A 12,994-nucleotide genomic window follows, 5' to 3' on the forward strand; every position below is an offset into this window, starting at 1 on the left:
TTTTCAAATTTCAATATAATTAGCTTTTTTTTTATCTTAAACATTTTTTTTTTTTTCTATTTTTTTATATGAAATTATTCCTTACAGAAAGAAAATTATATAATGAATAATAAGTAAAAAAAAAGTATTAAAATAAATATTATTGAAGATATTTTATAAAAGATGATTTAATTAATAATAAGTAAAAAAAAAGTGATAAAAAAAATATTATTGTAGATATTTTATAAGAGATGATTTAATTAATAATAATTTAAAGTAAATTAATTAATAATATTTTTTTAAGGGCAAAATTAGTATTATTGATATTTTTTAAAAATATAAAGTATAATTTTTTAGTAGTAAGTTTTTAATAATGAAAAAGTGTTTATATTAATTTTTCATGATTCATTTATAAAATTATAACTCATTTAAAAATATTTAGACTACCCTTAAGAATTATATTGCACAGTAAATTTTCAAAAAAAAAAAAAAAAAAATATTTGAATTTATTTTTTGAAAAAAATTATATGAATTATATTTTTAAAAAATTTTCTTTACTGTAAAAAATAAAATAAAATAAAAATTAAGTAAATTATTATATTATTAATGAATTAATAATTATTTGAATAAATATATTTTAAAAAATAAAGAATATAGATTCTATATATATGTACATATATATATAAAACAAGAAAAATGGGTGCGGTTTTAAATAAACCAATAAAAAACACTAATGAAGAAATTAAAAGTGAAAAAAAAAAGAAAATTTGTTGTGTATGTTTAGAAACAAAAAAGTTAAGAGATGAATGCATTGTTAATTTTGGAGAAACACAATGCCAAAAATTTATTGATGATCATAATCAATGTTTAAGAAATGAAGGATTTGATATAAAATAAAAGTTTTAATTTTATTATTTTCACATTTTCTGAAATTTATTTATATATATATTATTTTTTATTTTATACCATTTTACTTTATATTTTTATTTATATTAATCTAATTTTTTTTGGAAATTAAAAATTATAGGTATTTTTATATTTTAGTTGTTTTTTAGTATATATACAATAAATAAAAAAAAAAATATATATACTAAAATCATATAATTACACATTTTATATTTTTTTTTAATTTTTAACTATATAATTTTACTGTAAATTTAATCTTTTAGTTTTTATATTCTTTAATAAAATTATAATATAGTTATCATATATATCTTATTTATAAATAAGTTTCTTATGAAGAAATATTTAGAGTATAAGTAAAAAAATAAAAGTAAATAGCAAGAATCTATATATATTATATATATATAATATCAATTAAAAAAAAATCAGATGAAAGATAAAATGTTTTTCCAAAAGTATAAAATAGCAAAAAACATTCCGTTCACTTATATTCCATTTAATAATTACAAAATATTTAGAAGATGTATATATACAAAAAGTGAGATAAATAATACGCTTAATAATGTTTTTAAAAATAGTTTAATAAGTAATAAAACAAATATACTTCAATATGCTTATAATAAATATATATATTCGAATCTGAATAAAGTTACTAAAAGATTCTATAATCCACGAGAAAATATAAATTGGATACTAATTCGATTTAGGCATCGAGTATCACAACTAAGGAAGAAAAAATTAAAATACAAAAATCATTCAAAAGTTGCTTTAAGATTTCGTTTAACAAAATTTGGATGGGAAAGATTGCAATCAGGTAGAAATGCAAGCAAAAAAAATTTATCGGTTAAAAAATGTAATGAAAAAATGAAAATAAAATATGTTTCAAGAGATGATATAAAAAAGTTCAAATTTCAAATGCCTAGTTATGTATTAAGAATAAGAGATTCTCCAGTAGACTATAATCCCAATATTATGAAAGCTAGAAAATTTTTACCATCACACTTTGGATAAGCTTTTATAATTTTTATATTAAATATATATATATATAATTTTATTTTAAAACTAATATAATAACTTGATTTATTAGAAATTTTACGAATATTTTGTTTTTAAAGTTTATAAAAATATTAGAAATGACAATTATTTTTATAAAAGGAATATAAAAATTATGCACAAAAAAAAAAAAAAAATAAATAAATAAAATAAGTCTATATATATAAAATAAAATTATAATAAATTAGTAATTAAAAAAATAAATTCATTTTTACATATAAAAAGTTGATAATTCATTAAGAGTTTTCACTGCTTTTATTTTCCGAGTTATTTTGATCCATCCCTAACCTAAAATAGCAATAATATTAAAATATAACAAAATCATGATATGCAAAATAAGAAAATAATAATTTATGTATTTTCTATATTAGATATATTTCTTTTTTATTTTAAAAACATTTTATACAAAGAATGAACTTTTAGATACACTTTAAAAAGTTTATAATAAATTCTATGTTTTTATAATAGGTTCATTCACTTATATTCAAAACAATTCATAGTTGTTTCGTAAAAATATATCTATGCATATGATATGTAAATTTATATTTATTCATTTTTCTTTTTTTTTCTTTTTTCTTTTTTCTTTTTTCTTTCATTCTAATAACCTTTTTAAGTTGACTTTTTCAAGCCACCATGGCCACATAGTTAAATTCGGGTTTCTATATTCGGGGATATCATATTGACTAAAAAATTATAAAAAAAAAATTTTGACATGTTCATGCATATTATTATTTTTTTTTTTTTTTTTTTACTATCTAGCTAATTGATCTAAAATAACAAAAATCCCAACAGTTCCGAAAATACTTTTAGTAAACCAATTTTTTTTAAATATCAAATTATATTTTCCCATTTTTATAAATGGACATTAGTAAATAGGTGGATTATTATATTTAACTATTGAGATAAAAAAATATATAATAAAATAAAATAAAAAAAAATAAAAAAAAAAAAATAAAATAATTAAGCATATAAAGGTTTTTTAACAATTATTTATATTTCATATAATGACTTCTTATATTGAAGTTTAAAAAAATAAATTTTAAAAAAGATTTTTATATATATATATATATATATTATTGAAAGATTTTTTTTTTTAAGTCTCAGTTAATGAACAATTTTAATATTAAATTTTTAAAAAAAGTTCTTTTCAGATATAAATATAAAATTTTTAATATGTTTTAATAAAAAAAAAAAAAAAAAAATGTTCATAAATGATGAAATGTGAAAAAAAAAAAAAAAGTGCACAGAACTAATGTATTAACATCATAATGATAAAATAATAAATATCATATAAATCTTTTAAATTTTTCCTTATTTTTATTTAGAAAAAAATAAAGAAAAAAAAATTAAATGAGTGTAAAAGTTTCTAAGATAATAAAAATTACTTTAAGCATTACAAAAAGTTTGAAAAAGAACTAAAGAAACAATAGAAGGGAAGAAAAACAAATTTTTATACTTTTGGAAAAACTATAATATTTATTTGTTAAAAATTTATTGTGTGATCATATATATTAAGATACATTATTAAGAATCCTTTGAAAATAAAAAAAATTTAGGATACTACAGTATTTTTTAAGTCATCAATACACTAAAAAAAAATAAAATTAAATATCATGTTAATATTGTAATACTTAAGAAAAAGGTAAAAGTAATATGTAATTAATTTTTTTGAAGTGAATTTATTTTATTGTTATTATTATTTTTTCTTTTTTTTTTTTACGTTTCCAAATATTTTGATTTCATTAGCTTGCGATTCGATCTAATAAAAAAAAAGAAAACAAAAAAAATTAAATATGTTTTATTTGATTATGTATTATGATAGAATTTCAGTGAAATCAAATGAAAAATGAAAACATAGGATAGTTCTATTTATTACTAGAGCTAAAATGTTCATTTCTGTATCATCATCATTATTTTTAATTGAGTTTTTTATAGCATTTAGGTTATCGTAAATTTTCTTTAGGTTATATTTGTTTTGTGATTTCTTTAAATGAAAATAAAAAAAAAAGAAAAGGAAAATTAAAATTAGTAAATATAGTTGTATAATTTATATTTAAAAATAAATTAATATGCTTACATATTTCCCAAAAGCATTTACATAACGTTTTGTATTTTCTACTAAATTATCATTATCTTTTCCTTTTAGTAACTAAATATAAACATTAATAAAATATATGAAACACTTATATAAAAATAAACATATTAATAAAATAGAAAAAATATATATTGAAAGAGGAAGAAATTAGTACGATAAAAAAAAGAGAATTTTAGTTATAAATAGAAAGAGACATATATTTTTATATAATTTTTTTATTATTAATTACTGCTAGCAATTCAATCATTTTATTTTTGCTTCTTTCTACCTAAATAATAAAAAGATAAATAAAAATACATATATAAAATTATTTTTATTTTTTTTTTTTATATGCCAATAATTTATAAGAAAAGTTCATATATATTTTATTAAATTTTTTACTTCATCATCACTAGTCCATTTTTTTTTTTTTGATGATGAATTTTCGTTCTCCTCAGATGACGAAGATGAGTAAGATGAAGAGGAATGTGATGATTCATCTTCAGAATATGAACTTTTTACCTCTATATGATCACCATATTTAAAATTTTTTTTTTTTATATATTCATTAATATCATTTACATCATTAAAATAGTTAGTATCATCTTTCATATTTTTTATTAATTTGTCTACTAAAAATATATCCTAAAAAAATTTAAAATATACATATATATTTATAATTTTAAATATATTCATAGCAATTAACTATATGTAAATGTATTATTATAAAAATTTATTTATACAAACTTTTTTTTTAGTTTTCAATGTTTTTGTATTATCTTTGTAGTCATCACCATAATTATAATTTATATGCTGAAATTAAAGAAAAGAATAATTTTATTTAATTTTAAATGATTATATATTATTTGCTTTTTTTTTTTTTTTTTTTTTCTTACGTTGTTTAGGGAATTTAACTGTTCCTCAATAATTTTTATCTATAAAAAAAAAAAAAAAATTTTAGTTATATTTCTAGAATTAATTACTTGTTTTATTTGTTTACTTTTTCGTGTAAGTTGCTATGATATCCTTCATTAATACTTTTATTATATGATGTTGAAGAGTTTTCATCTAATTTTAAAATATTATTTTCTATTTTTTGAAAATCATCTTTTTTGTTATTTTTAAATAATTTTTCACTTTCTAATAAACCAAGGGGAAAAATTTTATCCTTTGAATTAGAATTCATTTTTACACTACATTTTTCGTAAATTTTATTTTTATCAATTTTTTCACAAATGCTATTATAGGTTCTCTTTGAATTGTCATTGGTTTCATTTCCCTGTATAGAAAATAAAAAGATATATAAAATAATACTGATAAAATAAAAAATAATATTAAAATATAATAAAAATGCATATAAAAATTATATAATTGAAAAAATTACAATATATTCATATAAAAAATAACATAGATACATACTTCATTATAATAAGAACATAAATTATTTAAATTTAAAGACAAATTTTTTTTTCTTAAATTTTTTATCAAAATTGAATGCTTATGTAATTCTTCTTCTAGATGCTTAATATCTTCTTCTAAAATAATTCTTGATGGTTTACAACCACTAAAAAAAAAAAAAAAACATACACATAATTTATATGTAAATATTAAGCATATATGTAAAATATCATGTTAAAGTAATTCTATTTAAATAAGTGAATATATAAAAAAGAAAAAATAGATAAAAAAATAATATTTAAAAAAAAGAAAGCAAAAATGAACCAATAAGGATTTCCTCTATTTATATCAAAAATATGAGCTTTCATAGTTTTCATTTTTTTCCTTAGATTATTTATTTTTAGAACTATTTCATTTATCTATATATATAAAGAAAAAAGTAATCATTACTATGTAAATTTTTAACATATATATAATTATTAAAAAGTTACATATACAAATTTAAAAATATATTACCTCCTCAAAATTTGCTTTAATTATTTCTTCTAAATTGTTTATATACGAAATTTTTTCTTTTTTTGTCTAAAAAAAAGTAAAAAGAAAAACATATATATTTATTAATCTTCTTTGTATTTATATTTTTTTTCTTCATTTTTTTTTTTTTTTACATAATCATTTCCCATTGTAATATATTTTATTTTTTCAAAAAATTGATCAATTAGATTCCTTAAATTTAAGTAAAAAATGTTTATAGATTCATGACCCTTTAAAAAAAAAAATAAATAAGAACAAGTGAAATTTTTGTTAAATATTTATATATATTAATTAAGAATAATGTATATGAAAGAATATGTATAAAATTTTTTATCTTAGTATATAAATGTTAGTTTTGTAACACAAATATATGTATTGAATGATCACTTGTATAATGACATTTTTGGTTTGCATAAAAATACTATCAATAGCATCAGCTGAAATATCTGTTTTATTTAAATTAAATAATACTTCATTATTTACATCATTATTTTTTTTTAATAATTTAATTTTATTTCTATATTTTTCATTTTCTTCTTGTAAATCAACTATTTGTTTAGCTAAAATTTTTTTAACTCCATTAAAATCATCACTCGACAAAATTGTTTTTCCTAATATTTTCATTTGACTCCTTAATTTTTCGTTTTCTTCTTCTAATTTTAAATTAATTTTTTCATAATCTATATTACCAATGTTTGATGAGTTAATTTTTGCATAATTATTTTTTACAAATAATTCTCGAAGACGATTGCATTCGTTCTATGAATTTAAATGAATATAAAAAAATATATATACATATAATATTTATATACATATAATATATATATATATATATATATATATATAATATACCTTGTACATTTTTGATAACTCGTTTAGGTTAGTATTTTCTTTGTTCATATTGTTAATTTTATTATGAAGCTTTTTAATTTTTTCATTTAAGAAACGAACTTCTGAATCCCGAGTGGAGCAACGGTCATAATCTTTACTAGAAGATGTAGTAGAACATTTGGTAGATTTATTCGAAGATTTTTTAACATAACCATTTGAATCATAGCATTTACAGTTTTTTTTTTCTTGCTCATTTTTATCATAATATGAATATAAATTTGTACTATTTGGATAAGCTTGGGGTGATGAAAAGGCAAACTTATTTTTATTATTGTTTATATTTTGCATATTATTTGGGTTAGAGTAAGTATAAGAAACTTCATGAGTGCAAATAGGTTCTTCTGTTTTTGTTTGAACTATTGGTAATGATTTTTGTCTATTTACACATAAATTTTTGAGAGGTGATACCTTATTGTTTCTTTTATTTATACACGAATATGGAGTTAGTGATCTAGTTCTAACAAAAACATTATTAGAAGTTGGCATGAAATAATTATGCCTATTAATATCATTATTATATATAGTAGAATTCATTAAAATTTTATTGTAGTTATTCAATTCATTATTTTTATAAATTAGTATTTCTGTTTTTAAATCTTTTGTTTCTTTTTTTTTTAATGCATTTTTTTTACTATTATTACAAAAGAAGTTTTTTTTAGGAGATGATGGAACTGATACTTTAAAAAATTCATTTTTTGTTTTTATCATGCCGTTAGATGTGTTATATGGTAATTTATGAATAACACTTTTTATACTAGTAGCATTAGGAGATGTGCTCATATAAACATTCTCCTGAGGAATGAAAATTACTTCATTTACATTGTTACAACTTTTAGAAACATCGCAACTAATATTATTAGGAACAATTACATTATTATTAATAAAATTTTTATTCATGTTAGGATAATAATGAATATCATTTGTTGTTCTTAATCCATTTACTGTATTATTATAAGGTAATTGAACTTGTTCTTGTACATTAAAAACTTTACCATTACATAAATTATTAGCATAACTTAAATGCTCATACGGAGTACCATCGTATATTGGATAATGATTTGGTGTATTATCAACAAAGTAAACGTTTTTATTTTTATTCTTAATTTTGTTTTCCTCATTTTTATTTTGTTTATTTTTATTTTTTTTTTTTTTTATTTCATCATTTTCATATGATGTTGGAATATATCCTTTTATTTCATAAATACTAAACTCTTTTGTTTTTCCACAATTTCTTTCACCTTTCTGAGAATTTTTATAAAATAAATTTTTATATTTTTGTTTGCTATTATCTCTTTTTTTCTTTTCCCTTTCATGAGTAGATGAACTATTACTTGTATTAAGAAATTTTTTTCTATTTTTACATTTTTTTTTATTAGTTAATTTCTCATGTATGTATTTTTCTTGTGCTTTATTTGATACTTTTGAATATGTTGAATTTTTAAGAATTTTTGAATTATTTGTTTCTTCATTATTATTTAATTTGTTTCCTTTTATTTCTTTTGTATTAAGGGTATTTAACATTGTTGAGGTTAGGTTATTTAAAATATGATTTTTAGAAAATTCCTTACTTTTTTTATTTTTAGAATCCTTTATACTATTTGCAAATTCTTCGTTTTTCAAATTATATTCACTTTCTTTATTTTCTCTAGAATTGTTATTTGCTGTATTTTCCTCATAAAAAATGTTATTTATTTCACTTGTTAGTTGGTTACTATTTTTACTGTTGTACTTTTCATATTCGTGATCATAATATCCATTCATTTCATTATTTAAATATTTATCTGTTTTTTCATTATAACTTTTCATATCATCTCTAGTTACATCATTTACAATTTCATCAGAATAATTTTGTTTATCATTTCTATAGTATTCTACATTTTCACCATATTCACTTATAATATGTTCTTCATTATGATTTCCATATTCTTCATTTTCATTATCTTCTTGTTTCTGATCGATTTCATTTTGAAATTCTTTTGAACTTAATTGTGTTTTATATAAATTTTCTTTTGAAAGCGTTTTATATGATGAACTTAATGGAAGTTTACTACTTTTTTTATTCATTTGTGAATTAAAATTTGATTGAATAGGGGCATTGTCTTGTTTATAACAATATTCATTTTTATAATTTATATTACTTTCACTTTTCAGTGACATCTTTATAATTTTACTTTAACTAATTTTTTTATATAATATATTTTTGTTATATAACTTTTATATTATCCATATGAATGTATATATATACCGAATCAAAAAAAAAAAAATAAATAAAATAAAAATAATACTAATGTAAACAGAAAGAAAAAAAAAAGAATTTTTTTTTTTTCATAAAATTTAAAAGAAAATTTATATTAAAGTGTATATAAAAATAAATAAAATAAAGTCATTAAGAGTAGGTGTAACAACTTTTTTTGAATTGTTGTAAAAAAATGTGTATGCACATTTTACACAAAAAATTTTAACTAAAAAAAAAAAATGTTTGAACAAAATAAAAATTTATCACAAATAATAAAATGTATTTTTTTATTTAAAAAAAACAAAAATGTATTTTTAATATTCAAAAATTTATTTAAAAAAAAAAATTACTTTATGGTAATATAAAAAAAACAAAAAAAAAAAAAAAGCAAAAAATACACAAATATTTCATAAAACAGAGAAATTTCTCATAATTTTTATATTTTACTATTTAAAATGAAACAAAATTTTTAATGTACAAGTTTAAAAAAAATAAAATAAAATAAAATAAAATAAAATAACTTTCTTTTTTTTTTAATTAATATTTGCATGAATAAAATTATTGAATAATATCGTATTTATAAAAATATCTTTCTAAAAAAGTAATTTTTTTTTATTAGACCTTTTTCCAAAAAAAAAAAAAAAAAAAAAATATATAACAATTACAATAATTTCTTTATATACATTTAGTAAATTTTTAATTAAAAAGAGTATATATTAATATCTTATATAAATATACTTTTTCTTTTTTTTTTTTAATTCTCTTATTTTTATCTAATGTTAATAAAATATAAAATTAGACAACTATTAAATATAAAAATTTGCTTTCTTTATATGTAGCTTATATAAAGAAAAATATAAAAAAAGAAATTTATTTTTTCAAAGTGTTATTTTAACAAATATCTTAATTTTTAAGAATATATTATTATCTTAAAAAATTTTGCTTTTATATTTCTGTATGCATTTTATTGATAAAAAGTTTTCAAATATATGAAAATGAATGATACTATTTTTTTTATTTTTTTATATGCTTTAATAAAATTATATTAACAATTACAAAAAAAAAAAAAAATTATACATACATATATATAGCATATTTATACATATAAGTTTTACATTTTTATTAGAATAAAAGACGAAATTTTAAAAAACATATCATTTATGTATAAATAACAAATAAAAATAATATTTTTTTTTTATTATTTTATATTATTTTTCTGTTTGCAACTATATATAGTTTGTGCTAAAGAAACCTATATGTCTAATACAATTACATTAAATAATAGAATTATCATTTACTTTGTTTTTTGTTTTAATTTTAGTTTTTGCTTTTCCTTTTGTTTTAATTTTTCTTTTTGTTTTTGCTTTATATTTTCTTCCTTTTCCACTATTGCTATAATATCGTCAATTTTTTCTCTCTTTTTTTTTTTTTTTGAATTTTTGTTTAATAGAAGTTTTAATTTTTCATTTACAGGAATTGTCTAAAAGGGAATTAAAAATATATATATATATAAGCATATAAACATATATTTTATATTTTTAATTATTTTTATGAAAACAATATTATATTTTTATAAAAAAAAAACAATTTTTTTTTTTTTTTTTTTTACATCATTATTTTCTTTAGGTTTTTCATCATTATTTTGACTAGTTAAATTTAATGTCTCATTTAATTTATCTAAAGTTCCCTCTTCATTGTTTTCTTCTCTCTTTAATAAATCATTCATTTCATCATTCTTTTTTTTTTCTTTCTTTTTTTTCTTTTTTTTTTTTTTTAATTTATCTTGATTTTCATTTTCTAATACATTATCAGCTTTATTTCTATTAGAATCTTGTTCTATTTCTTCTTTTGAAATATTATTTTCTTCGTTATTTTCATTTAAAATATTTTCTTTATTATTTATATCATTCTTTGTAAATTCCAATAATATATTTTCAAAATTTTTCATTTCCTTTTCTTTTTTAGATGATTTTTTTTTCTCTGTTTGCTTTTTTTTGTTCAAATTGCTTGAATTATAATTATTGTTTTTTTTTTTATTTTTATTTTTATTTTCTTTATCTTTTTTATTTTCCTTTTCTTTATCCTTTTTATCATTCTTTTCTTTTTCTTTTTTTTCTTCTTCATTACTTTCTTCACTTTCTTCACTCTCTTCACTAACTTCTTCTAGCTTCTTTTTTTTTTCTTTTTTTTTATTCTTATCATCTTTATCAACTTCCTTAGATTTGTCTAAATCTTTTAATTTATCTACTTCATAAAAAAATTCATCATAATCATCAATAATATCCACCCAAGATGAATATTTATTTATCTAAAAAAATTTACGAATTAATATTTTAAAAATATTTTTAATAAAAAAAAAATAAAAAAATGAAAGATAACATTAATAAAATATAAAAAATATGATAATTAGAAGAAGAAAAAAAAAAAAAAAGAAACATAAATATTAATTAAATATTATTGTTACATCGAAAGTAAAATTATTGATATCTTTTTTTTCATTTTCTTTTTTTAATTGTTCTTCTTTGAGTTTTTTTGATTTTCTTTTTATTTTATCTTCTTGTCTTAAAATTTGAAACATATTACTCCTTGCATTCATTTTTCCTTACAGTTTGTGAATTCTTTTTTCTTTTTTTTTGAATTGGAAATATTTGTTTTAATATAATATCAAATAAAAAACAAAATAAAGAAAGCTGTATGTTGTAAAGTTAAAATAAGCTATGATAAAAAAATTTACACAAAATAGTTTACCAAATTTAAAATATATGTATATGTATATTTCTTAAATTTATTTTAAATATTGTAAAAAAATTCATATATAAACATATATATTTTAAGATAAATAATATTTATCTTTATTATATTTTAATTATTTATTAAAATTAAAAAAGCTTTTATTATATTTTGAGTATTTTTATTAATTGAAAATTAAAAATAATTAATAGTACCATTCATATTTATAAAATATATAAAATACATAATATAAATAATTAAACAATATTGTTTAAAAAAAAAAAAAAAAAAAAACTTAATTGAATTATTTATATATATTCACATAAAAAAAAAAAAATTTCCATTTTTTAAAATTGAAATTTTTTTGCATGTAAATAGGAATTAAGTAGAACTAAAGTAAAAAACTTAATAGTAAAATTATTGTGTTATTGAAATAATAATTTAAAGGTAGAAATAAAGAAATAATATTATAAATTTTTATATCTAGATATAAATGTTGTAGTAATAAAAGAAATTTACACAAATTCATTATTACAAGAAAACATAGAGTTTGAAAAAAAGTTATAAACATAATTGTGAATTTAAAATAAGTCAATAACAAAAAAAAAAAAAGAAAAAAATATCATAAAAATTAATGGCATACACAAATATGTAAAATCAGATATTAAATTTATATCAAAATTAAGTAATTATTAGAATTATATTAAAGCAAATGAAAAAATATGAACCTTTGGAAAAATGTTGTAGATATAATAGAATCCTAACATATTGTATATTTTTTTATTCATTTCAATAAGTTTTATTTCTTATAAAATAATAAAAGTAAAAAAAGGTTACCTTTTATTTTTAATTGAAATAATAAAGTATCAATATTTTAAAAAAAAAAAAAGAAAAATTTATTTTGCAATAAATGAAAAACAAAAAGCAAGAAAAATTATATTAGACATACGATATTTTTATGTATTTTTTTTTTTTTTTATTTATGTTTCTACATTTTTGAAGAGGTACAATAACTACGGTATTCTTTAATAATTTTATTACTCTTTAAACAAAAATATATTTCATAAGATTAATCTTATAAAAATAAAAAAATATACAAGTAAAAAATATTTTTCTAGGAATTAATAAAATTACAAAAAAGTGATAAAAAATTTATTTTTATACTTTTTTTAAAATCAACATACAATACAATCATT

The 12,994-nt window shown here is 16.6% G+C and overlaps 5 protein-coding genes across 5 annotated transcripts; 2 read left to right on the forward strand and 3 right to left on the reverse strand.

The window, feature by feature from the left end:
• Positions 1 to 675: 675 nt before the first annotated feature.
• On the forward strand, positions 676 to 876 carry COX17 (cytochrome c oxidase copper chaperone, putative; the record flags this gene model as incomplete). The annotated part of the gene is made up of 1 exon (XM_028675548.1): positions 676 to 876. The coding sequence occupies one exon, from the start codon at positions 676 to 678 to the stop codon at positions 874 to 876; it is 201 nt and encodes a 66-aa protein (XP_028532126.1).
• A 447-nt stretch (positions 877 to 1,323) lies between these two features.
• PRELSG_0609400 (conserved Plasmodium protein, unknown function) lies at positions 1,324 to 1,893 on the forward strand (the record flags this gene model as incomplete). The annotated part of the gene is made up of 1 exon (XM_028675549.1): positions 1,324 to 1,893. The coding sequence occupies one exon, from the start codon at positions 1,324 to 1,326 to the stop codon at positions 1,891 to 1,893; it is 570 nt and encodes a 189-aa protein (XP_028532127.1).
• Positions 1,894 to 2,171: 278 nt separating this feature from the next.
• Positions 2,172 to 2,785, reverse strand: PRELSG_0609500 (conserved Plasmodium protein, unknown function; the record flags this gene model as incomplete). Its single annotated transcript, XM_028675550.1, has 3 exons — positions 2,172 to 2,223; positions 2,541 to 2,618; positions 2,688 to 2,785. The coding sequence occupies 3 exons, from the start codon at positions 2,783 to 2,785 to the stop codon at positions 2,172 to 2,174; spliced, it is 228 nt and encodes a 75-aa protein (XP_028532128.1).
• A 702-nt stretch (positions 2,786 to 3,487) lies between these two features.
• PRELSG_0609600 (conserved Plasmodium protein, unknown function) lies at positions 3,488 to 8,989 on the reverse strand (the record flags this gene model as incomplete). Its single annotated transcript, XM_028675551.1, has 15 exons — positions 3,488 to 3,523; positions 3,656 to 3,694; positions 3,812 to 3,919; positions 4,013 to 4,084; positions 4,260 to 4,298; positions 4,412 to 4,654; positions 4,757 to 4,822; positions 4,906 to 4,944; positions 5,010 to 5,288; positions 5,429 to 5,573; positions 5,732 to 5,826; positions 5,924 to 5,989; positions 6,076 to 6,171; positions 6,329 to 6,700; positions 6,794 to 8,989. The coding sequence occupies 15 exons, from the start codon at positions 8,987 to 8,989 to the stop codon at positions 3,488 to 3,490; spliced, it is 3,891 nt and encodes a 1,296-aa protein (XP_028532129.1).
• A 1,373-nt stretch (positions 8,990 to 10,362) lies between these two features.
• Positions 10,363 to 11,664, reverse strand: PRELSG_0609700 (conserved Plasmodium protein, unknown function; the record flags this gene model as incomplete). The annotated part of the gene is made up of 3 exons (XM_028675552.1): positions 10,363 to 10,548; positions 10,678 to 11,376; positions 11,533 to 11,664. The coding sequence occupies 3 exons, from the start codon at positions 11,662 to 11,664 to the stop codon at positions 10,363 to 10,365; spliced, it is 1,017 nt and encodes a 338-aa protein (XP_028532130.1).
• Between the last annotated feature and the right edge of the window lie 1,330 nt (positions 11,665 to 12,994).

This window comes from Plasmodium relictum, assembly GCF_900005765.1.
Source record: "Plasmodium relictum strain SGS1 genome assembly, chromosome: 6".
Taxonomy (NCBI): Eukaryota; Apicomplexa; class Aconoidasida; order Haemosporida; family Plasmodiidae; genus Plasmodium; species Plasmodium relictum.